The sequence below is a fragment of the Clupea harengus genome, chromosome 23 (assembly GCF_900700415.2).
Source record: "Clupea harengus chromosome 23, Ch_v2.0.2, whole genome shotgun sequence".
Lineage (NCBI taxonomy): Eukaryota > Metazoa > Chordata > Actinopteri > Clupeiformes > Clupeidae > Clupea > Clupea harengus.
In genome coordinates, this window is record NC_045174.1 from 7,744,506 (window position 1) to 7,771,538 (window position 27,033).

Sequence of the window (27,033 nt, forward strand, 5' to 3'; positions counted from 1 at the left end):
CGCTAGAGACATACTGCAGGCTAAATGAAGTGTAGCTTTTGTGTCTCCCTCTGTATGTATTTTGTACTTCATTGTTTTCATGACATTGTAATAGTGTACTTAGGGGTGGAGACCTAAACTATAGTTTGTTTCCACATTTATTCATGTGTAAATAAAACACCATTGTTGTGCTGAGGGCTATGCACTGGGTAGCCTGTTTTTGGAAGACACCACTCATTATCAATGTCAGTATACTGCTATCTGACCTTGTACCTATGGTCCTTGGTTTGCATATGTGAGCATATTTACACCACACAACATAAAGCATTTGCAGGGGAGACAAACAATCTGACAAACAAGCAAACAATACTAAAATTTAATCACGGTAATCCAAGAAATAATCCCACTCATGTAATCCTATTTTCATTTTTTGATAGGAATGGTTTACGATTTCATAATTTCTCCTGTAAACAATTGCATGGTGTATGTGTAGGTGTGTGCAGGCTGCTTCCTACTGCAGGATCTCATGCATGTCATCACTCAGTGCCGTCAATAACAATTTCAAATATTTTTAAACAAACATATGGGGTGGCTATTCTTGTGTCCCATACTATCACTGTTGGTGAGAGGTATTTTTTTTACTTCCTATAAACAAGCATAGGAAAATAAACAGTATTGAGTCAATGGGTGGGTAGATAAGTCATTGCTGAAGGCCATTTTAAGGCTATTACCCTGAAGCTAGGACAAAGTATGCAAGCTGTTAAACTGGCTTGTCTAGACAGACAAATGCTCAATCCCAATATTGGCAATATTGCAATACCCTGTCCTTAAGGCAAAAATATTATCAAAAAATTAATAATTAACAAATGTTCTCACACAATGATTAGACAATTATAAACATGATACAATCAACCAGTTGCACACATAATACATTCATAATAAAATCATGATTTTTTTTTATTTATTTTTTTATAAACATTTATAATATCGTAAATATTTTATGTACAATTGCTATATGGTCATAAGTGTCACTTTGAGTCCAGCTACTGTGGTCTTTGTCAGCTCATGCAGTCTCTTGATGTCCTGCTTCTGCTTTGTCCACTCCATGTAGATCTGGCCACTAGTAATCGTGGTCTTTCACCTGACTTCTGAATGATATCCCTACCACTAAGAAAGAGAGAAAAAAAAGAATAGGCCTATAAAGAAAACTCTCAGAACTTTGTTTAATCAAAATTGTTAATCCAGTGATGCCATTGTTGGCAAATTGTTGACCAATGTTGACCAATGTCATATTTACACCATATCGACTTCCTAGTGCATATCACACTTTGCCTTCAGAGATGTTCCACTCACCCATGGTAGTCCATCCCCACCAGACTGACTCCGTTTACTGACAGTATTCGGTCACCAGGGCACAGTCTGTGGCTCTGTGCTGCAGAGGACCCTGGGAGAATAGACCTTATGTAAATCCCATCTATCTCCAGTGGGGTTTCCTGTGATAGAAGACATATTGTGAAATACTGACTTACTCCAACAGATACTAACCTACTACAACTTTCAATCACATGAAATAGGCTATGAGCCTACTACAAATACCAACCTACCACTAGATGTCACTGTTTACTAAGTTCAGTTCAGTTCACCGTACACTTCAATATAACTGGGTCTTCATGTCTCAAAAGTGACATTAATCAATTTATTGTAGTGTTACAGATTTTGTCATTGACATTATATCAGTTTTCAATGTGGACAGAGACACCTATGTATAACTTTGTAATTGCTATGTAACTGTTTATCATCATTGCTTATCCCTTATGACATTTTCAATTGTTCTAAATGATGTTCTATTTTCAATCCTGCTCCTTAAGCCCTATAGATATAAGAGTATTATATCTATCCGTATTCCAAACACAGTTTTTTTTTTGTCAGTGTGATCATAATGCTCCTGATTAGTAATTTAGTGTAGGCAGGGGAAGATGAAGGACATGAAACACCAGGCCCTAGTAACAGGAATAGTTTTATGGTGTCACACAGTGCAGTTCTCAGTCTTGACAAAAACCCTAACTAACCCCATCTAACTATAACCACACTATACAACTGTTTTCATTTTCATTTTAGAGACTTGAAATGTATGTTGAAGGGCTGTTTTAAAACAATGGTGAAAAATGAGTCTGTGGGAAATAACTCTGAAAAATGATCCGTGGAAAATATCTTGGGTTTAACCGTTCAGATCAAACACCCGTTCAATTTCGAGAGGGGGAAAAAAAAAGTAGGAAGCATCATCACTCATTTGCACACTCAACTGTTCCATTCACAAGGGCGAGGCCGAGACCACACACTCCCCTCTGCAGCTCCACTGAGAACACCTCCTCCTCGTCTTCATCTTCGTCGTCTTCCTCCTCCTCCTCATCCTCCACTTTCTTAGCAGTGGCTGCACATTGAAAAAATATTCACAAACAGTAACATTTCAGATGCCATACAGAAATGAGTAACTTTTTAAAGCATAGTATGTAAAAGAAAAATCAGACATGCTTCATTGTTTCTAGCATTCTGCATTCCGTGGCTGTACTTCACAAAGACAGAGAGGACAGTGGAAAAAGGAGATATCTTCTGAGAAATGTTACCATAAAACCTTATGTTACCATAAAACCAGCTGATGCTTTCTCTTTCATACATGCAGAATATTGTTTGTACAGATGTGATCCAGACCTCGGCGAAGAGCAGCGACTGAATGTCATTACCTTTCAAGTGTTTGCCTGCGCTGTGGTTGTGGCCGGCATTTTGGCGCTGTAGATCATTCTCCTCTTGGCCATCTGCCTCCACCTCCGCCGCCGCCTCTGCCTCCGTCTCAGTCAGCCCGAGCCTCTGGGGTGTGCTGGGCGGGGTGAGCCAGCACACCGGGTCCGACGCCAGACCCTTACTGCTGCAGCTGAGGTTCTCCTCAGCATTCTGGACCTCCGCGCTCATCAGCTTCTGGTTCAGAGGGGCGTTGCAAGAGCCAAGCTCAGCAGAGACCGCCGCATCTGGTGATGAGTTGCGGTGATGGGGCAGCACAATCTCCGCCTGCCCGACCTCCAGCTGTGCCATGGGAAGAGACTCCATCTTGGTGACCTTAGCCTCCATGGGCACTACAGTGTCCTATACAGGACAAGCACAGCGGTTCAATTTACATGTACATTTGTTCATTTAGCTGATGCTTTACCCAACGTACAGTACAATATATTAGATTCTTAAAATATAGTACAATATACAGTACAATATATATACAATATACAGTACAATATATTAGATTATTAATATATAGATTATTATTCATCAGTATGTCTGTTCCATGGGTCCCATGAACTTGGTGTTGTTAGCACCTAGCACCTCTACCAGTTGAGCTAAAGGACAGCATTTTTCATCAGCTCTCTATTACTGCCACTGACACACGTATGGATGACTGTGGAGACGCACTGCCACTGGCTGCTGAGTACCTGCGGGAGCCCAAGGTTGATCGCCACACCACCAGGAGGGAGGTTGTTGATGAACTCCTGCAGTAAGTTGACCTGCGCCGCCAGCCCGACGTCTCGGACGGGCCTCCTCAGCTCCAGCTCGACGTCTCGGACGGGCCTCCTCAGCTCCAGCCCGACGTCTCGGACGGGCCTCCTCAGCTCCAGCTCGAACCCGCTGCAGGGCAGCACCAGGGGCGGGTGGTTGTCCAGACTCTCCAGGATGTCCACTGTGAAATAGGGGTGGTGTGGAGATAGGAGAGTAGATTTGACCCATCAAGGACACCGTAAGCATGTCAGCATTACAGCTTTGTTTACTCCCATCACAATCTAATTTAATTTATTATTAATGCATTTAGGTGGACTGCCTTCTATGTATGGTACTGTTAATTCACACACATCAGTTCACTTATTCACATCAGTGTGTCTGCACTTTGAGTTGATCAATCCTGCTCTAAAGTGGTATGACCGCAGGCACAAAAAGAAAAAAAATCACAGAAAGGTCACATTTCAAAGAAGAATGACCACGGCTCCATCTAACACATAGTTTTCACGAGAGCCCCAGCTGCTTTTGAATACAATCTCCAGCCCAGCCTTAGCTTCCTCCGCACAGTGACTAGGCAGGTTAGACAAGGGACAGAGGGCCATCTATCTGCAGCTGAGCTCGTCTGAGCACCTTTCATGAGATGAAACGGCGGACATGAAAGCCTCCCATAAAGACTAATGGAGCCTGACCGGTTGTGAAGGCGGCGTGGGCCTCGGACGCACAAGGGGTCCAGGCGAAGGGGCCAGTCCTGCCGGGGCTGTACTCCCTCAACATGTGGTGGAGTTGTGCAGGGCTCAGCTGGGCGAACTCCATCCGCAGGGAACGCCAGGTGTCCTATGGAGAGATAGACAGACAGACAGACAGAATGATTTCCGATCCCAAGATACTGTGGCAAGGAAGTGTGTTGAAGTGTGGTGGCAACAGGCCTCAAGGCTATGTTGGCATAAAGCAGATTGATGTTAAGATGTGAACCAGCCAGATGAGGAGGTAAACACTCTATCACGCCATATCAATCCATGTCATGATCATCACGTGGGAGGACAAAATGCCCTCCACCCACACAATGATGAAACAGGTTGTTTATCAGGTGGTGATTCACACAACACAGGGCTTATTTGCGCACACGGTTAATTACAGAACAGATTAGAAAACATAATCATAATCATCATTTTTTTTTTTTCATTTAGCTAATGTCATTAGCGGTCTCTATTTGTCTCTGTAAAAGAAATGAAATCAATAATTGACTTACAAAAGATTGAGGCGAACAGTAATGTTTTCACGGTGATGGTATTATGGTCAGGGGGGATGGAGGCTTTATGGGGCTGATGATCCTGCTAATGGAAACGGACAGAGCGAGTGGGAAAGAAGGAAACGTCCTCCTAAAATGTTCCATTTCAGTCCTTGCATGAGTCACCAGGCAATATCCCCCCCCCCCCCTCTTTCTCCCCAGCCCAGAGGAAAATAGGAAATTAAGCCTGGGAACAATGGTATTTTATCACATATTATTGTCTTAATTAGAAAAGCTCCAGCCTAATGTTGTGTTACGGGTGGTGTGATGTCACGAAAGCACTGTGGCCACGGCTGACCCCCTGGTTTTTCTTCTTTCTTTTTTTCTTTTTTTACGGGAAACAATAACAAGAGGGGAAAATCATTGTTTTTGTTCATCAAAGATAATAGAGTTTGGGTAACAACTATGCATTGGGCAATAAGCCTGATAATCTGTCCTCTATTCCTGTCAAGATGTAACAAGCCTGGCTGGACTTTTTCTCTTATAATTGCATGATAAATCAAGCAGCCGATAGAGTTACAGCATTAGTTTAACAAAATATACCTTTAAAAAAACAACGGGTATCTTATCCAATCAGGATGAGGTATGCCATCTGGAAAAACATAATGTACAGAAAAGGAAAAGGACTACAAGAAGAAAGCCGCACAGAATGGAACACATAACACGGTAACATCATGTAACTCCAACATCCATGAAAGCATCTTTGTGTCCCAGTGTCTTAATCCCTTTGATAGACCATACTTCCTGTAGATCATTCCTAAGGAGCACACCAGCGAGCTCTTGATGTGTCCAGAGATAGCTGAGTGAGGGGGGCCCTTGCAAAAACCGTTTGAAGGACAGGAAATCTGCAATTTCACTAATCTCCTACATACTGCGGAGCCCAAACGCCTTCGGAAGAGCAGCAGCAGCAGCGGTGGTGGCGCATTCTTTTCCGGTTTTTGGCCTCGGAATTCCTGCATGTTGATGCTGAAACAATAACATCTGGAGGGTGATGCATGTTACTGTCTATCGGACTTTGAAGTTGTCTCCTGTCCGTATCAGCTGGACTGTTTGGGAAAATAGTGTGTTTTCCACCCGAGAGCCTCGGAGGGAGTTGCAGTCAGGGCCAGACAAAAACCATGACTGCACACAAGTGCTTTGAGGAGGTTACTGTATACCTTTTGATTATTCCAAACACCCGCTGCACTCCTTGTCTCTTGTCTGTGAGGCCCCTCTAATTCTTAACCTTCATTGTGTATGTTTTAAAGGATATCTTTACATGGTATTTCCTGTTCTGTCTCCCTAATGCATAGAGGAAATAATTGTAGAGCACTTTCACCTCCTCAAAAGTCCACACTGAAGCCCTGGTTTTAAACACGGCATGGGACGCAGAGGTAGAGGCAACCAAGGATATGAGGATACACAAAAGGATATTAGAAGAGAGGAAAGATTGCATGAGGAGGAAGGGACGAAGAGAAGCCAGAGAGGTGAAAAGAGGAGCACGTTGTGGAGCACTTTCACCTCCTCAAAAGCCCAGACTGAAACCCTGGTTTAGGTACGGCATGGGATGCTGAAATCGAGCGAAAGGTTAGGGAGGAAGAGAGCCAAAAAAAAGAGGAGAGGAGAAAGAGAGAGAGGAGAGAATCCAGAGGGGTGAACAGAGGAGAGGAGCAGATGCTAAAGAGGCTAACCTGCAGAAGATGTTCCTTGGGCGTGGCCAGGAGGTTGACTGCTGTGGAGAGCTTATTGAGGCAGCCAAGAGCCAGTTCTCCCAGTTCTGCTCCATGGGCCCAGTCCATGAGTAAGTCCAGGTTGGCTCGGATCTGGACCCCACGGGACCACTGGTAAAACGTTCCTCCAGAACCTGCACAAGGAGACAAGTACTCTGAAGTGAATGACATTTCAAAAGAACTGTTTGCAGAATTGTATACAGAACTGTGCCTTGTCAGAGCTTCCAATCAGAACTTTTCTGTCAGAACTCATCTACCTTCAAGAATTCGAAGACGCATCTTAACATTTGATCAAATTACATTCCTAAAGAATAAAAGCCCCCTCTCGGGTCTCCAGAGACATACCCCTCTCCATCAGTAGGTTGAACAGAAACGCATTGATGAAGAAGAAGAGGTAGGCGAGCAGCTGCGAGCCAATCTCCCAGTGCACCTGGAAGTCCTTCACTAGCTGTAGCGCCCTCTTGAGGACGTCCAGGAGACTGCTGATGTCTTCAGGTACCAGAAGCTGGCCACTCTCTGAGAAAGGGTGACTGTCCAGCACGCTAGGTAGTAAAGGGTAAAGCACCTGATCAAAAAAGGGAAAAGAGAACGTTTTGTTGAGTAAGAAGATTTTTTTTTTACTTGGTTTGTGTGGCAGTACAGTACAGTAGAATAATGAAATGTCTGGATGTCCAGAAAATAGACACTTCTTGAGCGACTTTTCTCCAAACAATGACCTTGTTCAGCTTGTAAGGTTCTTTGAATGGGATCTTTCATGCTAAACACTGGTATTGGAGAGAGAGAGAGAGAGAGACAGAGAGAAAGAGAGAGAATTTCACAAATAGGTGTCTGTCAGACCACCAGTTCATCCAGTTTCATTATTCAAATACCGAATATGGGACACGGAAATAGTTTAAACAGTAAAAACAAACACAGGGCCAAATTCCCTATGAGCTCTGTAATGGAAGCCATTGGACATATGTTCACTGTCTTTGTTGAGGGTATTGTACTGTAGAATGAGCTATCAGCTAGCAGACAGGGCGTAAGAGGTCTGCTGTCTGTTACTCCTCCCCAGAGGGGCCTACCAGAGGATGGTCTGACGCGGTGTTCATGAAGAATGCCTCTGATAAGATTACACAACTCATGCCACTTTCTCTCCCCCCCCCCCTCTCTCTCCTGATAGGTAGTGTTCCCCTCCACACCCCTCCCCCCTCTCTCTCTCTCTCTCTCAATAGGTAGTGTTCCCCTCCAGCCCCTGAGAGAAGGATGCATTTGCTTCTGTCATCTCCCATCACAGTGCATCCATCGCTCAGAGTTCATGTCCTGCATGTGGCCTGACATGGACTGTGTTTCAGGATTTGTGCATCGGTGAGCGCAATCGCAGGAGAGACAGGTTTAAATTGAGGACAGATAGACAGACAGGCAGACAGAGAGAGACAGAACGAGAGAGAGAGAGAGAGAGAGAAAGAGAGAGAGGGGCAGACAACACCAGAGCACACACAATAACCAAACAGACAGCAAGTACTCTGAGTGTTGAGGAAAGGTTATAGAGGCCAACATCACGTCATCAGACATGACATGAAAGCATTTTAGAGGTAAATATCCAATTCCAACCAATATTTTAGCTAGTAGAGCTACTCTATTGGCAAAGTGTGGAATTCTAGAGGACAATTTTTGAGTCCTAACCATCATCACTGAAAGTCTTCCATTAGTAGCAACTCTGCACACCTAACTGAACACACTCTTGATTAGCTGAACACACCTGATTTAACTAACCAACAACATTACCATTAAACTGCCTTCACTCAGGTGGGCTTATAGCAGGGAGAGATGGGTGATATGCAGTGGTCTGTCTGTCTGTCTGTGTGTGTGTGTGTGTGTGTGTGTGTGTGTGTGTGTGTGTGTGTGTGTGTGTGTGTGTGTGTGTGTGTGTGTGTGTGTGCGTGTGCGTGTGCGTGTGCGTGTGCGTGTGCGTGTGCGTGTGTGTGTGTGTGTGTATGTGTGTGTGTGGGTGTGCGTGTGTTCAGTTGCAGAATTCCCCTCTGGAGACCCTTCTTCACAAAAAGCACATGCAACCCACCTCTGAAAATAGGGATCTGTGCGAAATGCAGAGATCATATCATGCATATAGGCACACACAAGCCATAAACATGGGGAGGTCAGAGAGACAAGTATGGCTCCGTGAGAGACCCTGTCTGTGCCGACCCCATTTGGGCAACCCCCGTCTGTCTCCTTCTTAAGGGTCCTTTATGTCCCGCGTGCCAAGTCACGACAACACCAGCTTTGTTCGAGATAATTCCACCCTGGACAGCGACTTCCAACCCCCCACACTTGGCACCCATCACCCATACCAGCATGTGTGCATGTGTGTGTGTGTGTGTGTGTGTATGTCTGTGTGTGTCTGTGGGCGTCAGTCAAATTCTGAGAGTACCAGCTCTGTGACCATCACAACTGTACCAAGCTTCACTTTTTACGTCCCTTATCATTTTTGCCGATGTATCTAACATGCGGGATTATATGGCTAAATATGTTGGCTAAAGTGCAAGGGCTGTGACAAAATAAGACTCTTAACTGTGCATACAGCACTCGGCACTCGGCTGTCTCTGTTCTTCACAGACCAGCTCAAATGAATGAGTGATTTTTCCTGGTCTGGGAACATGGCGCATGAACCAAAAGCAATCTGCCACATGTTCAGTGCCTGTCCTCCTTTTTTAATGGAAGGCCAAATAGCTTCTGTTGAATTATCAGTGGTACAATCAGCACACGCGTGTGTAACTTTGCTCTTCTGGGAATCAAAAACTAACAAAAACACACAATCATGTTTTTTATATGTTCCTGGCAGGTGTTTCCTTTTCTGATAGATAGGATGGTCCGAAAATCCCCCACATCGTTTCGTGATCTCGATTTTTGTTATCTTAGCTTTTCAAACAAAAACGAGTTTCACTACTGTTGTTTGTTTTTTTTTAAACTGAAAAGTTAAATGGGGTAAAAAAAAATACACTCACTTTTGAAAACACGGTTGAATGTATTTTCACGAGGGCCGACAAAAACAAGGAGCGGCATTCAGTTTAAATTGTCCGCCATGGCCCTAAAAACACACTCCGCTCAACTAATCGACTGAATAAACAACCTTGTCGGCCATCTCTACAGCCTCTTTCTTCAGTCACCTTTCTGAAACTGGGCCCACACGGAGTAAAGATACAACCTCAAGAACCTCCAACTAAGTCTTTGAAAACTCACTCATTTGAACACACTCATACTTCTGCTCTTTCATAAAATAACCGCCATTTCCAAGACCAATGGGCATTTGAAACTCTCCTATGAATTTCCAACAGATGAGTTACATCTATCAGTCTTGCTCAATCCATTCAATGGTAGAACACATGGAATTAACACACTATTTGGAATGAACGAGCTATATAATCAGCAATGCAAGAATCAGTATCTACAAGTCACATTAATAGCAGACAGAGAGAAAGCATTTATTCTCTCCTCATGCCACTGAACCAATCTGTGAGTACAAACTGATGTGTTCCGCCTCACCTCCCTTCTCCACTGTAACCAGTGCTTCACATCGTTGCCTGTGGCGTGGCTGGCAGGGTTACTACAAGCGGAAGACTCCGTTATGAAAGGAGAAAAGAGACAGAGGAGGCCCACAAACTCATAGTCGTCATACAGCATGCAGAAAGAAACCATGTTTTGAAGGTAGGAGCTGAGAGAGATAACTGTTGGACATGCCACAAGAAGGAGTAGACCATGTAAGCCAAATTTGGTTATTTAGAAGTCCAAATATTATTTCGGGGCTGACTCCTGATATTGCTTATCTCTAACTCAATATGTAAACATGTACATTAACATATGTGCCTGTGTATGGTAAGCAGGGAGGTCTAAAGCAAATATTTGTTCACTTCTAGTTAAACAGCTAATATGAATTTGCTAACTTCAGAGGAATTACTCTCAAAGCAAATCCTTAAGCAGTAAATCGTCTTAGAAGAAGGTGCGGTCTGACAAGGCGAATGAATCACGACTGGCAAAAGACATCCCCGCACACAGTTGGGGAGCTCTGAATGAACAAACCTAAATACTCGCCCGATGGATTTATACACAGGGTCTTACATCCAGCTATTAAAGTAGTGGTTTTCTCATGGCCAGCTGTCAGACAATGCAACCATTTACTTGAGGAGTATTGAAAACAGACGGCAGTACAGACACGGCACGAAACCACAACTACCAAAACCCATTGCGGAACCACAACATAATACCGCTGCCACTGCCGCCCATTTCACCGCAGTGAAACTGAATCACTCAATGACCTGATTTCATAATATCCACCTAGGCAGTTTTTCCCCCCTGGAGGAAATGAATGGGAGGTGGGATTTTGTGTAACACTTTTGTGCAATAGCAGATGCAGAATCTGCTGAGCAAAATGAGCGTGTTTGTAATCCATCGTGAATTACACCACAGAAGTGATGTGATTAGAATTCACAATGCTTATGTCTCATGGGCAAAAGATAAAAAGAGTAAAGAGAGTAAAGAGTAAAGGAAGCAAAAGCTCATCTCTTGATAACTCATAAAAGAGAATGAACAACCGTTCATTCATTAGGAAATACATCCTAAGGCTGTTGAGTCAACTTTCAACTCCTTATCCTCCTTATTCGAGTCCTCATCTTGTGTGTTTCTGTGACCAATATTACCAACACAGACCCAACACTGAGCCAATGTGTTCATTCTGGCAAAAAGAACTCTTAGGAAGACCTCATCCCAGCATGCTGAAGAAGGCGTTTAAGTCAAAACGCATTGGTGCTGTTTTACGAAACCTATAATGTAACATAAGCAAGTTTGGCCTTGTCACTTTCACCTTCAACTGAACTTACTACAGGCCTAGCACCTAAAAAGACTAAAAGACTGTCTTATTAAAGGGAGTGCAGCCTGTTTTTCTGAAATGTTTAAGATCTCATTCTGGGCCGTGATTTCTATGGTTTCGAACAGCGTTGGGCTCTGGGCTGATGCTGAGTTCACTGGCCTTTTCCGCACGGAAAGGGCTCTCGTGCTGATGAATATCCAGTGTTCTAAACACGCTACATGACTCACTTGGCTTGAGTGAGACCACCATACCACCAGAAACATTGGCAGAAATATCTAGTTGGGAATAACCAATTGGGGATTGTGTTTGCATAATTGTGTGTGTGTGTCTGTGTCCAGCAGGCCCTAATTAAATGTGATTGAGGCGAGTTAACTTTCCACCGGCAGTGCCTGACAGTGACGCTGACCCACTCCCACTAGGGACCAGACAGAGATGCCTCTCTTTCCAAATCCACTTCCTTCCTGGGCAGGAAACAGACGTCAAGAATGCCCCCATCTGAACAAAGACAGATCTGAACATATGGCTAATATCCAATCTGGACACCGGGTACAGGTCTGCGTCACTATCTCCATCCCCTCCTGGCGCGAGTGTTGTTATCACCGCCACCAGGATTGTGCTACTGCTTGGGCCAATCCCAATTAACCCCTCATGTGTACTGAGTGAATTGTTCCCATTGCTTTTACCCACAATTGTATTTAGGTTTTTAGAATTCCATGCAATTTCATCAGAAGCATGTGTAACAGAGTTAAAAATTAATTATTTTTCCTTTACCTGACACCTCTGTATATATACTGTATATTGGTTAATAATACAGGAACCCAAGATTCACTTATTTAAATAGAATGAACCTATAGCTATTCTCCCTTAACTTTTCTGCTAGAAAAGGTTGGGGGAGCGCTACACGTGCTTACACGCTACACGTGCTTACACGCTACACGTGCTTAATGCTAAAAGGTCTTTGATCCCCAAATGTACCTTGATGTTCAAAATGAAGCCTAATTAGGTGTCACACCTTTGCCAGAACACTGTGTTTTGTACCAGATTAAACTCATGTGGTGTGTGACACCAGTTATTATATCTTGCATCCTATCTCTGCTAGTTTTTGAACAGTTAATACTCACTGCATAAACCGGGTACATTGTGGGACTTTGTAAAGGGAGCACAGTTTTCAGTGTACTGGGACGACTTTGGAAATGGGACAGCCATGAAAAGGCAGATTCCCTAGTGGGTCCACTGCCTAGGGAGCTCTGGAGCACATCGAGACAGAACTCCACACTCATCAGGAGCCACGCCAGAACATCTTGGTCGCTGAGACAGATCTGAGTTTCCTTTGGCTAGTCTAATATTTAGTTATGTTTGGCTCGACGAGACCATATGTCTCGCAACAAAAACCCCTGTCCCTCGTCTTTCACGTCAGAGAGACTGCCTGGACAGCGTCTGGACAGCGATACCCTCACCCTGGGTGGGATCCATACCAGAAACCAGTCGGACTCTACTTCTAAGGCAAATATTCTTGTACATAGAAAAAAAAAGATCAATGAAACTTAGCATTCATATAATACAAGTTCAGAATGAGAAACATGTATATCTAACAGTGCTTATAAATCCCTGTTTGAAGAAACTGAATTGTGGGAGAATTGTCAGACTGACCTTGGTGATGTAATACACACACTGCTGGAACGTAAACATAATGACCTCCTCCAGGACCGTCATCGCCTCCTCGCTGGCTGGACGCACGGCAGACAGATGCATCTCCAGCAGGGCTGTAGCATCACAGCCAAACACAGACAGACACAGATATTCATATTAATTACCTTCATCCATAATGTAACATCCCCTCACAGCATAGCACAATGTTTTCAAATGTATTTCAAATAGAGAACATTTGTGCATTCAGTCATAAGAAATTAGGCACAAGGTTAAATTAAGGTATTGGTGAACATATTTGGATTTCAGAATTCAGTGTTGATAAAGTTGTTCTATGTAAAAGCATACATTTAATTGTATTTAACCCACAGCAAATAAACATTCTATACATACACTGTACATCAAAACAAAAACATGTAACATGAGGCATACTGAGCAGGTCTTCACAACAGTAACTCTAATGGAAAGGATTTGCAAGGCTTCACCAATATGCTCCTCCTCCTCGTGTCCTTCCTCCCTGCCATAATCCAGTTCCTCGTCCGGTGTCAGGCCATGCAGGAGCCGAGGCACTTCCTGTTGGATGAAATGGAGCAGCTCGATCGAGTTTGCCATCCACAGGACCAGTGGCTGCAGACCTGGGACCAGTTTGTCAATGGTCAATGGCTGCAGTTCTTCTGGGTTTTGACAGCCACCACTGGCCCTGAAACAACAGGTCCAGAAGACGGGTTTTTCGTGGGTTCAATCTGTTGTATATTAATTCAGTAGAGCTTCTTAAGGTCAATATGAAACAAATGAAATCTGCAAAAATAGAGAAATAGGAATTTTTTATGGTAAAAATCCCTAAGCAACTAGGAGAGATAATGATCTTTGTGTCTCACATTTCTGGCTGGATGGCAGCAAGCTCCTTTGCACATTGCTGTAATGAGGCAAATGAGAGGACTACGGTTAAAAGAAAGAAGATTGACATAAATAATAACATAGATCATTTAAAACACACCAGACTAGCCTTAGTTGACCATGACTGCCTATATCTATGAAACAATAATGAGAATAAATCTGTGTGTATGTGGGGGGGGGGGTTAAGATGAGATAGAAGCTTATACCTACCCATACTGTTGTCTGGACCTCACTGGCGATGCGTAGCAGTAGTTTTCGGAGGGTGGCTGTGCTGAAGTGCACTGCCGACCGCTGGAGACAGAGGCACAGTAGGAGGGCCGCCGTCAGTTTGGGCTCTCCGCCACGTTGGGCCGCCACAGTGGTGAAAATCTCCCTCAGAATGCTCTCCTCTTGCTCTGGGTCATACACTAAGGAGAGCTCCTGGTCCTCAGCGCCCATTAGGCAGGGAAGGAGATGGAGTCTATTCCCTAGTCTCCTGGAGGTGGTCGTCCCAGACGAGACACAGCTGTTGCAGAGGGGCTCTGCTAGCGGAGACCCGGGCATCTGTACTGGGATCAGTTCGGAGTAGGGCAGGCTCTCGGAAGCCGTGGGATCTTTGAACATGAAAAGGTAGTACTCGCCCAGGCCTAGAAGGTCGCCGTTGTGCAGCAAGGTTTCCTGAGTTATGCTAATGCCGTTCCTCTTGACCAGAGCTCCCTGGGAGGGCTTTAGGGAGGTAGCGTAAGCCCCTTTGTCGCTCTCCAGGTGTGAGGATTCAGGCCTCACGTGATGGATGCCGCAGTGCTGAGGCTTGATGTCTGGGGCCCAGAGCGAAACGTCTACTGTCAGGAACTCCTTCTCACCAACAGCTAGTTTGGTACTGAGGCCGAACACAGTTCTTTCCCCGTTAATCGGATAAATGATAAAGTCCTGGGCGGAGGAAAAAAATTGGAAAAGATTGAACCGGTAAAACAGCAGACATTTATTTCACTGGATTTGCAAGTTTAATCATTTCTAAACAGTTTAAGATATTAGGCTACCGGGACATTGATCCGTAGCTGGTTCAGAGGACAGACGACGCTAAATAACAGAGACAGCCACTCACGACTGTTCCTGATTATTATTTCAACTCAGCGAGAGACTGAGTGCTGAGATGCCTGTCTGGACCAGCTGAATGGAATCAGTGTTCGGAGAAACCCGGGCGCAAAGTTTTGAAGTGCCGTTCACTTGAGATCGAGCTTACAAGCTCCAGAAATGCAAGCGGGCACAATGATGGAGAAAGCGCCGAACATTGTTCCTGCATGGCCATATCCAGGTTACACATGTCACGGTCCAAGTTCAATTTCACAGGGCATGCTGGTATGTGTCTACTGCCTTTTACAACAGACGTGTTCACAAAAGGCACTGTGCAGAGAGCCAGCACTGGCATCCCCGCAGGAGATGCTGTGGGCCGGTCCACAGGAACCTGAGCAGTACCCAGAGATCAGTCTGGAACCTCAGGGGAGGAACCAAATTCCTTGTTAAGGCCTGGAGTTCCCCTCCTTCGCTTTCCATTGTATCTACTATGGGAAGTTGTTAGCCGTTAGCTTCTCTTAGATTAGACCCAGAGACTGAAGTGTGTACCCCTACAGGGGTGTGTCAGCGCCATAAGGTCAACAAGACTCCGGCCAATTTTTTATTAGCCCACATGCAGTGCTCTCTGGGATAACCTTATAGGGTGGACCCGGTGGGTCAGATGAATCAACAGATGACAGGACGACCTCCAACAATAATATCACGTTCATCATTCCAGACTGATGGAACAGTAATTTAGTTAAGGTTACAGGAATGTGTTGATATGCTTGAGTGACTAGTGCACATTGTTTTTAGGCTTTTCTGTGTTCTGTCTCTTCCCATTTTGAAATATGATGGCATACAATATGTATTTGTGGAGGTCTACCTCATAGTTCTGTAATGAGAGTGATACATGCTTGGTAGTAGTTGTTGTTTTTTAAAATTCAAAAGCATGTCTGTTCAATATAGCTATATAAAACAATGCATCTCTTCTAGATCATTCCAGTCAAATATAGAAGAATTAAATATCTGGAGTTTTATTTTATATTGGTGAAATTAAAAATTCTGCAGGTTAACAAATGTGTTCCCTCAGTGGTATTCCAGGTCAGGCAAGTCATGGCTCATGGCTGTGTGTGTGCGTGTGTGCGAGTGTGCGTGTGTGTGTGTGTGTGTGGGTGTGGGTGTGTGTCCGTGCGTGTGTGCGTGAGTATGTGCGTGGGTGAGTGTGTGTGTGTGTGTGTGTGTGTGTGTGTGTGTGTGTGTGTGTGTGTGTGTGTGTGTGTGTGTGTGTGTGTGTGTGGGGGTGAGTGTGTGTGTGTGCGTATGTGCATGCTGATCACTCATTGGTCAGTGCTAATCTGCCAGGAAACAAGCCCACCCTCTGAGTGGGGTGCCCTGGACACACCACTTCCTGGACTGTGTTTTTACCCAGCTTATTTCTGCACACATGGGCATTTTCAGGAGATTTGAACCACCCCCACCCACCTCACACACTCTCTTTCTCTCTCTCTGTTTCAAATAGGATCAGGATGATGAGAAACATGCACATACTGTAAAGGAGTCTTTTCTGGACTCACCACCGTGTACACGGCATACTACAAAAAAATTGGTGATACTATTTGGCGATTTTTATAGATATGAAATCGAATTTAAGAAGTGATAACAACCTATGTTGTCTCCTTATCTGGAAAAGTATTTAAATTCTACTGCTTTTGCCTGTCTAACAGGAACAAATCTGGATATTACATGAATTTAGCGGACTGTATTCATCTCGGCTCGGATGTTTTGCGATAAGTGGAGTTTAAAGCCTGGCTCAGACTGGCGTGAGCCCAGATAGGAGCGAAATGTTATCACTCACGGCCATATGGCAGCTTTGGAAACCAGCAGTCCATCTTTTTTCCCCCCGTTATCAGAGGGTTGCCATTGTCACAATATGGAGCATTGATAAAAATCTTCACACCAGAAATTCCAAAACAACAGAAGCACTATTGTTTGTTGGTACTCAAAGTGACAGTCAAGGAGGAGGCAGAGAAGGAGAGCGAGCAAGAGAGAGAGAGAGAGAGAGATCAAGGAAGGAATGGATGAAGGGAGGGAGAGAAAGACAGAGAGGTATAGGTATAGAGCAGGTCTGTCCTTACCTGTCTGGGGCTGTAACCCTGTAGAAGCAGGAAGTAGGGGAAGTCGAAAGGCGGGTGAATGGAGTACTGTGTACCGTTGTCGTCACTGCTCTCCGTCTCCTCGCGCTCGTGACCGGGACAGTAGGTGGCTTTGTAGGCCTCGACCCCGGCACCAGCACCCTGCAACGGGGGGCTGCTCTCCCCCGGGGACGCTTCGAACCCAGGGCTGTTGGGGCCGCTCTCGAGCCCGGGGTCCTCCGCCACGATGTTGGCCTCGCTCCGGCTCCTCCACAGCCCCGTGGCGCTGTCCGTCTGGCTCCGGTGCCTCGTCATCTCCAGGAAGACGGACTTCCCCCGTGAGCGGGTCTTCTGCAGCTTACGAGCCTGGGCATTGAGTCCTCAAGACAAGAGAAGGTGAAAAAAAACCAGTGAACATTTCCAGCAGGGAAAGCTGGACATTGTAATTGTGTTGTAACATCCAGCCCTTTTGGTTTTGAATGCCTCTTGTCTTTAATAACAGTGACCATGTTTCAAGCCACAAAATTAATTTCAGCTTGAGGCTTGTTCTACACTGTTGACCCACATGCAACACAGAACACTGGAGGAAACTGTAAGTGAGTTTTTCCTTAAGAGGTGGTTAAGCAGTGCCAAGGTCAACAGGGGCATGAGGGCAACAGTGAGCATGGAGTAAACACACTGCTGGGAAGAGAAACCATCAGAGGCAGGTTGGTTGGTTGGTTGACATGAAAAAAACAAGATATCTTGTTCAAGGCTTATGCAAACTTAGGAACCTTTCGTCAATAAATAAATATTGTGTGAGCTCAGAAGGCAGCAAGCATGAATCATGTCTTGCACTCAAAGGGCTTCAAGAAATGTGGGTTTTTTATTGTTGTTGTTGTTGGTGGTGGTGGTGGTGGTGTTGGTGTTGGTGTTGGTGGTGGTGGTGGTGGTGTTGGTGTTGGTGTTGGTGTTGGTGTTGGTGTTGGTGTTGGTGTTTGCATTAATCTTATCTTACCTGCGGTGACAGTGTCCTTGTCTTTGGAAGTTCTCTCCTCCACACTGGCGCGCTTCTGAATCTCAAAGCGCCGCGCGTAGCCTTCCTTGGGTTTCCATAACGACTGCAGCAGAAGCGGCTTCTCATTGTCACCTACGACTCGAAGGCACTCTGCTCTCCACTGATGGTTCCCAACGCAGCCAATCACGTCGCAAAGCACGTACGCATCCGCGTCCTCCTTGCTCAGACAGTATCTAAGTGATGAGAGCATAAAATGGGGTACTGATGACTCAGTTGTGGTCAATTAGCAAACCTATTCTGATACAAAACATGAACTGCTAAAATAAGGTATTGGCTTGAATAGAGCATTCACATACAACTTGAGTGGGAACAGCTGTACTTGATCATATTGTTTCTTTCACTGGCAAGTAAAGCTATTATAATCAGATATAGAATTGTCAGCTGGTATTTCTCAGAAAGGCATGAATTACTCATTGCAGTTGCAAAATCCTCTTCCTCGTGTTCAGAACCAGCATTCTACCATTTTCCTGGAAATCCTTTTTGAAGTTTTTGACTTCATATATCATGTCAAGACACAACAAATCAAACCCAGTCAGCACAACAACTTATAAATTCATAAACAATGGCGAGGCCTGGATAGTATGTGCCTGAATGTGCCAGTCTCTCTCTGGAGTCTTTCATATAGTGAATAATACAGGCTATTAAACTAACAATGGCAGCCCCTATAAATCCAGTCTGATATGATTTCTTCTGTTCCCTGCTCACCAAAGGGGGAAAAAACTGTCAGACCAATCCTATTTAATATCTGGTCACATGGCCTGAAAAGAAGGGAAGAATTCTGAGTCTGGGATGTATGGTCTCTGCCAGTATGGTTAGCATTCCCAGAGGAATTTCCCATAGTTATGCTGGAATTTTTTTCACCATTTCGGCTTGTGCTCACATACATTTAAAGTCTCTGTCCGGAGCACGGTGGTTGTTTCTCTGTTGTTTTTCTTTCCACCAGAATGCTATTAAACGGCATCCAAGAATAAATCTCATGGCTTTTTTTTTCCGGATATTTGAAACAATTTGGTTTGTGTTCAATTGAAAGACAGTCAGGGAATGGTTCCCCCTACATCTAATGGCTACATTGGGAGTTCAGTATATCATTTCAGTGCTGAAAAAACTCAACTGTAACTGTAACAAACACATGCTGGAGAAACATGATAGAGAAATGCATTCCGCTAAAATGTTAAAAATCATTCATGAGCCAGCAGTGGGTCTCACCTCTCGAGTGCCTCTTTGACCAGCTCCCTGGCGCTGGAGTGGGTCGTGGCCAGCACGCTCTTGTAGTTGGCCCCTTCGCAGATCTCATTGCCAAAAATCTTCAGAATGCCCGGCGCCGTCACGTGATTGGACAGCTCGGAAGGGTCCTCAGCCACCAGGCTCTCCTCCCCGGCCGCAGCGGCCATGCCGTCCCCCCGGACCAACGTGGAGACGCTGCGGCTGAACACGGCCGACAGACGGTGGCGGTGCTGGCGGATCCTGCTCTTGGCCGGCTGCCGCTGACCCGTGTTCTCCCCTGATCTGCTGCTGCAGGAGCTGGACCTGCTGAGACAGAGAGTGTGGGTGGCTGGGTGGCTGAAAGGGGGGAGCCCCTCTGATGCTAATTGAGCCGGTCCCACTGACAGTAATGCCAGCCGACTCACCCCCTCACACAAAGTATTCCACACGGCTTGCCTCGCCTCACGCTACTTCTAGCAGAACTACAACTAAAGCCTGCTGTGTTCTGTCTCTTTTGAAAGGAAGACAATGCGACTGGAACTTTTTTTATGAAGAAATAATTGTTTAAAATATCATTAAAAAAACTAAACTGTTTAAAACATGTGCGCTTTTGTGCCTTGCTGTGCTCGCTCTCTGAATAAATCAAAGAATAAACTCAAGATTATTTCTGAACAATCCAGTAATCTTCTTACCACTTAGCTCAGTGGGACAAGAGCCCTTTTTTCTTTTCTTAAACCCCCCTTCATTCTTGTGTCACTGAATTAGCTAAAACTCTTTCCCCTTCAAAGTGAAAATTCATGAATACTTTTCTTAGTTTCTTTTTTATTCGGTATATTGTCATGAAATTGGTGAACAAACCAGTACACACACACTGCCTTGACACGTTTAACTCTAAAGTAGAATAGCATTCACTAGCCCATGGGTCAGCAATCTTAAACAATGAGGTCGGAGATTATAATGTTCTACTGTGGCTGTTACAAAACTGCAACAAGTTAAACAGCCAGACAGGTTTGAGGGTTGGAATATGGTAATGTTGCCCCCTTTATCAACCACAAAACATTTTTATTGTGATGTTGTAGACTTATAACTATCGTATCTTATCTTATCTGTCTATAAATCTTATCAACTGAACAGGGAAAGTTTTAATACAAGAATTATGAATGACACTGTTATTTTATGAATGAATCATAGCTTGCCTGATTTTCTAGAATCTCCTTTAACATTCTGGAATCTATGACTGTGTCGTCTGTAATAATGACTCCTAAAACTAAAATCCAATCCAATATTTTCTGTGGGAATAATAATAAATAATAAAGTGGGATATCTTAAATGATTACGTTTCTGGCACTAATAGACTAAAATGTTTGTTGTATATCTTATTCTGAGAGAAAATGTAAGGAACTATAGTTTGTGAATGTTGCAGCTGTACACTGATAGGGTGTGAAGCAGTACCTGTGAGATACGCTCTGTGGTTTTGCGACCTGTCTGAATATGAGGATAAGTGTTAAGTGACTTCATAATAGATATATTTTGTGCTAAATATATGCATTTGGTGAAATTTGCATGTATACATAAGAAACAATATGAGCTTCATTGCATAGCTGTACCTGGTATTTATTATTAGTTTTGGCGACAATATGTTTGAGTATTGACATTTATAATAAGACATGGTTATAATAATAGTTTAAATACAGCAGAAAACAGCGACCATCGGGGTCCAAGCAGAATGTGTGAGCTGCCCCAAGTAGTGAACGGTTGAATGATTTGACCGTGAAAAAGTGACCATCTGAATTCTGTAAATGTGACATAAGGATCTAAAGACAAAATGCATTTTGAAGATAGACCAAACCATGTGAGAAGAACAGAGGAAAACATGTAGCTTGTTGTAGAGGCATCTTATGTCTGATTTGTTTGAAATTGGGTAAATTGCTTCTTTATGCCATTATGAATGAGCGTACAAAATCTCATCAAGATTGGTCAATCACACAGGCATGTATTGGCAACTGAATTTTGATTGGTAGCCATTTTTTTCAGCATGCCAAATGGAACTGAAGGAGATGTGATCAAATGTAGCAGAAGTTTAACTATACTAAAAAAAGAAAACGTTTTTAGATTCTTGAGATTTTGAGTTAGTTGTAGCTTCCCCTGTGGACGAAATTCTCTGGCGTGCATCCAAAGAATGTGGTTGTGATGCAGGGTGTGAAATGTCATGAAGGTTGAACCTTTACATCACAAGATATTGTGGCACCACTCCACAAATGAATCATAATGAGCTACGGGAATCCTAGAGGCCAACTTGCCATGAAGATTTCATAATTTTTTGCAAAACGGTTTTCGAGATATTGCCCAAAAAGTGCTTTGAGCCTACCACACTTCAAGGGGCGCTGGCACAAAGAGAAATGCACACCTAGGGACACAAATCTTATATTCCATAGGTGAGCTCCAACCACACCAAGTTTTGTGTGGATTGGTGAAGTCTAAGCAGACCTATATGATATCGTTGAAAAAATTGGTGAAAAAAAGTACGAAAAAAGTCTGACAAACACTATATGACTGCCCAGCGGTGGCCATAATACAATGGCATCAAAAAGTAATTTCCACATGTATATTACATATAATTTCTTTCCTTGCCAAGAGACTTTGACGTGTCAGCTTGAGAATTCTTAAGGACTGGGTCAGGTGTCCACTAGATGCTGCTATTTTGAACCACCAATCAGTAATTACAGAAGTAATTGTAACAGCCTGTCTAGATCAGACATTGTTATCAAGCTCAGTGGAGATCCTGGGAAACATCCTTCCTAAAGATTTCCCATTTCCTATATGTGGAGTCTTTGTAGTTACAAGTGAAAATGCATTTCTCATAACATCACAATTTTGACTAAAAAGTCTTTGCAATGTTCCATGAGTGACTGTACCAAATCAGTTCAAGTTCAGGTGGGTGATGAAACTGCTTTCTCTATCACATTTATAGAACATGTTCAGCTAGAGGTTGCGTTTTTAAGAACTTGTGTTGCTTAAAAAAATCAAAAAGTTAAAACTGATAGAAAAGCATTAGTGTGCATATTTGGAAAGATCCCAGATTCCTAAATTCTTCAATTCCATAGTTTTCTCTAAATTGATTTAATTGTGAGTCCACAAGAGTAATTTGCCATTCTTGATTTAAGAAGCTTAGCCTATACACGATGTGGAAACGCATTACTCACTGTATTGATCCGCTGCTTTGATTTCTTCCAATCTTCACAAAACTGAGCTTGCGAAGGCTCACAGGTGATACAACCGCTGCCTTGGATGCTCCCAAGATTCGTCCCTCTGAGGTCATGCTTTGGATCGGAGTGGCCTTCTCCCCTCGAAGGTGCCGCTACTTTCTAGCTGGTATAGGTAACGCCTTGTTGCGACTGAAAAGAGTTCTGCTAACGCATTCCTAAATTTCATGAGGATACACTGTGATGCTGTGTGCACATCGCGTCGTTACACTAGGAAACGATATACTTTATCTGAGTGCCCGACTTCTGAAGCTTACTATAAAACCTGCCATTGACATATTGCACGGGTGCTCGTGCATTTTCAAAACCCTGAAAACTTGACATTCCACGCCTCATATTTGGTAATGACGTAGCCTACCTGCGTGTAACGTTACACTACCTCGGAGGATGGCTCTGAGTGAGAATTTAAATCAGTCACGGTTCTCTATAGAACTGCATAGAAATCCGGCGCGTCAGTAAAGTTGGAAGAACTCCGGTGCGCTGTAGAGTGCAACTTCAAGACAAAGACAAAATTCTGTCCCAGTATGGAAGAGGTGTTTGGCTCTTCCCACTGGCGGACTAATCATTCACAGAGTGTTGCGGTTATGCCACACTCCCTCTAAAATATGTGAAACAGCTGGTTAACTTTACGTCAACACAGCTTATATTGCACGGGGGAGTTTGACTTCTGTCTCCCTATACAATGTCACTGTAATCTTTGTAAAATACTCCCCCTTGTGGTCAGTGCTTTATTAATCAACTAATTGTCTTTAACCTTTGTAAATAGTACTTCTGAACGTCATTTATTTATTGATTATCATGTGAAAACCTTGAAAATTGTACTTGAACAAAAAATGTTGATGGGTCTACTCAGAAGTCTTAATGTTCAGTTTAGGTTATATTGTCATTATTATAGGTTATAAATGTATTTGTTTATATATTTCTATATGTCTATTGGACTATGTTTTTTGTTTACTTATGCATAAACCTAGAGATAAAAATGAAAAGAAGCGCAGGCCGTTTGTTCTCACTTCATTTACCTGTGACACACTCCTTAAACAGCAAATGGCCTTTTTTTTACTCATTGTTTATTGATCCAAGACAGTCAACACAAGACAATAAAAATAAAATAGTTATAGTTACATTAACATCCATGACAGACACAGCAAAAGGAAAACTCCTCAGCACACATATCCATACATATAACACAAAAGAAAAACATAAACCGAAAAAAAGACAAACATTTGTTAAAAATAAATAAATACAAATTCAATGGGAAGAAAATAAAGGGGGGGGGGGGCTATCCATGACTGACATGTTGGGACGGTAGGCTTCAGCCAATTGACAGTGATTTCTTTTGTTGCTGCCGACAGGAGGATTTGCAAAAGGTAGAGATTGTCTCTGCGTTCAAAACCCGCAGGGACAACTCCCAATAAAGCAGTTAATGGATCCTGTGGTATTTGTTTAAAAAAATATCATACAGGGCTAAGTAGATATCATCCCAGTATTTCTTCAGTTTCTTACAGGACCAGAAGGTGTGGATGAAATGTGAATCTGTTTCCCCACAATTCCTCCAACAGCCACGGGTGGCTGATGTTCCACTCCTCCCTGTTATATGTGGAGTCCTAAAGTATCTATCTACCATTTTCCATTTAAATTCTCTCCAACTGTTGGAGCAGGTAACCCTATGCGCCTCAGAACAAATTTCCTCCCATGTTTCTTGTGAGATATCCTGTTGAAGCTCAGTTTCCCATTTCATTTTGATATACAGTGTGTTATGTGCGTCCATAGTCATGAGATTATTGTAAAGACAAGAAATAGTTTTTTCACACAAAATACCCAGTTGTACTCTAATACATTACTGTTCTATTGCAGATGGTGTGACATTTCTGATCTCAAGTATCTTCAACTTTGCAGTAAAAGAAAAACGTAATGTGTTGGGCAGAATGATAATGAAACTGAAAAAAAAAACCATTGCTTATCAGCTATAATGGCCATTTTTTATTTATTTAACCCGTGGTGAGATAACATCGACCTGAAAGGACAATGCAGTTTAATCAGAGTAAATTTAAACTAACAGACTAGTTTGTAATTGACAAGAACTGACACGCTTCCCATTACAGACAGCTAGTGGACCAATGAACTTCTCGAGTCCAGTATCCACGGTGGCCCCCAGAGGGCGTGTAATGATTGTAGAAAAACCTCCAGCTTGTAAACACTCTCAAGGCCACCAAAGCACTGCACGTTTATTTGTCCCCAGTTGTGCAGAGCCTTTGACATTACTACTATTGCATTATTTGTCATTTAGTAGATGTCCTTATCCAGAGCGATTTACAGTGAACGAATTGCAGGGATAGCAACTCAAGTGTAAATTGCCTTGCTCAGAGGCAGAATTGAAACTCACAATCTTCCAGAGTTCTATTTGGAACCCAAATCCCTAACCACTACGACCACCACCACCCTTGAAATATAGGAGATTTCTCTTTACCTTCCACAGTGACCTCCATGTTAAGATGCAAACAAGAAACTCCAAATATGCCAGATATGTTTAGGTTTATTGTTATTACGATTTGCTGTATATAATCCTCCACTGGGAAAAAAGGGTGTATTCATGCAGTGTCCTGAAAGTAGTACAGAAACTAATGGACAGGGATCAGTTAGTGAATACAAGGTCCATATGCCATATGCTTAGGTATTAATGGCAGTCTTCTAGTTTTGTTTCACATAGCCTGTTTCCTATTTCTTTTATCTTTCACTTTATGAATGAGTAAATCTGAAACCTATAAATTGTAAATACACCGCTCTGGAAAAAGACCATAGCAAAAATGTCAGTTTCTCTGGTTTTACTATATACATATAATTAATATATATAATTGGCATATATTCCAAAAATATTGTCATATTTGCAGAAAATGAGAACAGGTCAAAAAAACTAAAAAGATAACCCTAATTTTCAATCACAGCAGACACTTGGCATCCCCTCCGCCAATCTTTCACATTGCTGCTAAGTTCTCTCCCAGGATAACCTTGTATGTGGCTTGATTCATGCGTCCTTCACAAAGACAAATCTACCCGATTCCTGCCTTGCTCAAACACCCCCAGTTCATCACCGATCCTCCACAAATTCCACAGTGGGTGCGAGACACTGTGGGTTGAAGGCCTTTCCCGGTCTTTATCTAACCATTAGACGACTAGGTGGCGGGCAAGGCTGAAAGTCGGAGTCATCAGAGAAGATGACCTTACACCAGTCCTCGACGGTCCTTATAGTCTTTCACAAACCTCAACCTGGCTTGTCTTTCTTTTCATTGAAAAAGAGCTTTTTTCTGGCTTTGCACAACTTCAGCCTTTCCCTATAGGAGCCTGTTTCAAATCGTCCTTGATACACACTTCACCCTTGAAGGGACCAGCATAGGTCATAAGAATATGCCATAGTCAATAAGTCAATGATATTATACCTAGTCATAATTGTTACTTTTATTTGGATTTAACTAGCCATGAGTGGACTTTGCTTGGTGAATATTCTTTGTCTCTGACCTGGGTAGTGAGGTGTGATACTAGACTCTCACCCCCCCCCCCCAGGTCGAGACAAAGAACCCTGCATGCATGGCCCATTTGAATAGACGGTGACACCCCTTAGATATAGTGTATTTAACAGACTGTTCCTCAAGGAATAAGTCAGATATGCTGAGGTGAAGTTCTGTGAGGGAGGATGGATCTGAAAGTCTCTGTCTCACAAATGGTCGGCCGCCATTCTTCAAGAATAAACCTGAATCCTGACTGATCAAACTTAAGACTGAATCTTCAATATATGGTATAAAACTAATTACCATCACCCTGCAGTTGCCGCTTGCCATTCTTTTTGTAGGTCACTTGATGTCATCCTACGGTTGTTGAGTGACATCTGAATGAGTCGGCGATCCCCGATGTCCGCTGCTTAACCTTGTTCTTCTGAACCGCCATCTTTGACATTGTAAGCATGGAAGCAACCTGCCGCTCACTGTATCCCTCTGCCAGTAAAGCCAGAATTGAACCCTTCATTTCCTCAACTCTTCTTCTTTTCAACTCTTTTTGTTGATACATTTTTTATTTCAAAGACTTTTGAGGTACTGTACCACCACTGTTTTTTTGCCATCCAGCTGCTCTTATTGACACTATTTTTGTTTGTAATTTGGGAGAAATATTGTCAGTAGTTTATAGAATAAAATGAAAATGTTCATTTTACACAAACACATACCTATACACAGTAAAACCAGAGCAACTGATAATTTTGCTGTGGTCTACATTTTTTCCAGAGCTGTATATTTCAAATGTATAGCTTTCAGATTTACTCACTCATAGTGATGACCACAGCAGTGTTTTTTATACTTTTCCTCATTAAATAAGATTAGGTTCAGAGGCCCCATGCAGACGAAGCCTAGTTTGCCTGAACCCGGGTTCATTTTTCACACAACACACTTTTTAAAT

At 43.2% G+C, this 27,033-nt stretch overlaps 1 protein-coding gene across 1 annotated transcript; it reads right to left on the bottom strand.

Annotated features, from left to right (window-relative positions):
• Positions 1-1,795: 1,795 nt before the first annotated feature.
• On the bottom strand, positions 1,796-23,044 carry si:ch211-176g6.2 (ras-associating and dilute domain-containing protein). Its single transcript, XM_042703357.1, has 14 exons — positions 22,531-23,044; positions 19,331-19,651; positions 18,065-18,297; positions 17,071-17,447; positions 14,111-14,809; positions 13,882-13,919; positions 13,489-13,703; positions 13,007-13,119; positions 6,859-7,078; positions 6,475-6,647; positions 4,206-4,350; positions 3,456-3,700; positions 2,721-3,117; positions 1,796-2,410 (listed from the first exon to the last, which is right to left on the bottom strand). The coding sequence occupies exons 1-14, from the start codon at positions 22,644-22,646 to the stop codon at positions 2,262-2,264; spliced, it is 3,441 nt and encodes a 1,146-aa protein (XP_042559291.1). The 5' UTR covers positions 22,647-23,044; the 3' UTR covers positions 1,796-2,261.
• Positions 23,045-27,033: the final 3,989 nt, after the last annotated feature.

Excerpts from the sequence above, each read along its gene's own strand:
- si:ch211-176g6.2 (XM_042703357.1), bottom strand. The coding sequence starts at position 22,646 with ATGACCTCAGAGGGACGAATCTTGGGAGCATCCAAGGCAGCGGTTGTA. Across the intron at positions 13,920-14,110 it reads AGGTCCAGACAACAGTATGG|CAATGTGCAAAGGAGCTTGC; the intron begins GTAGGTATAAGC and ends GCCTCATTACAG. Across the intron at positions 3,118-3,455 it reads TCAACCTTGGGCTCCCGCAG|GACACTGTAGTGCCCATGGA; the intron begins GTACTCAGCAGC and ends TGTCCTGTATAG.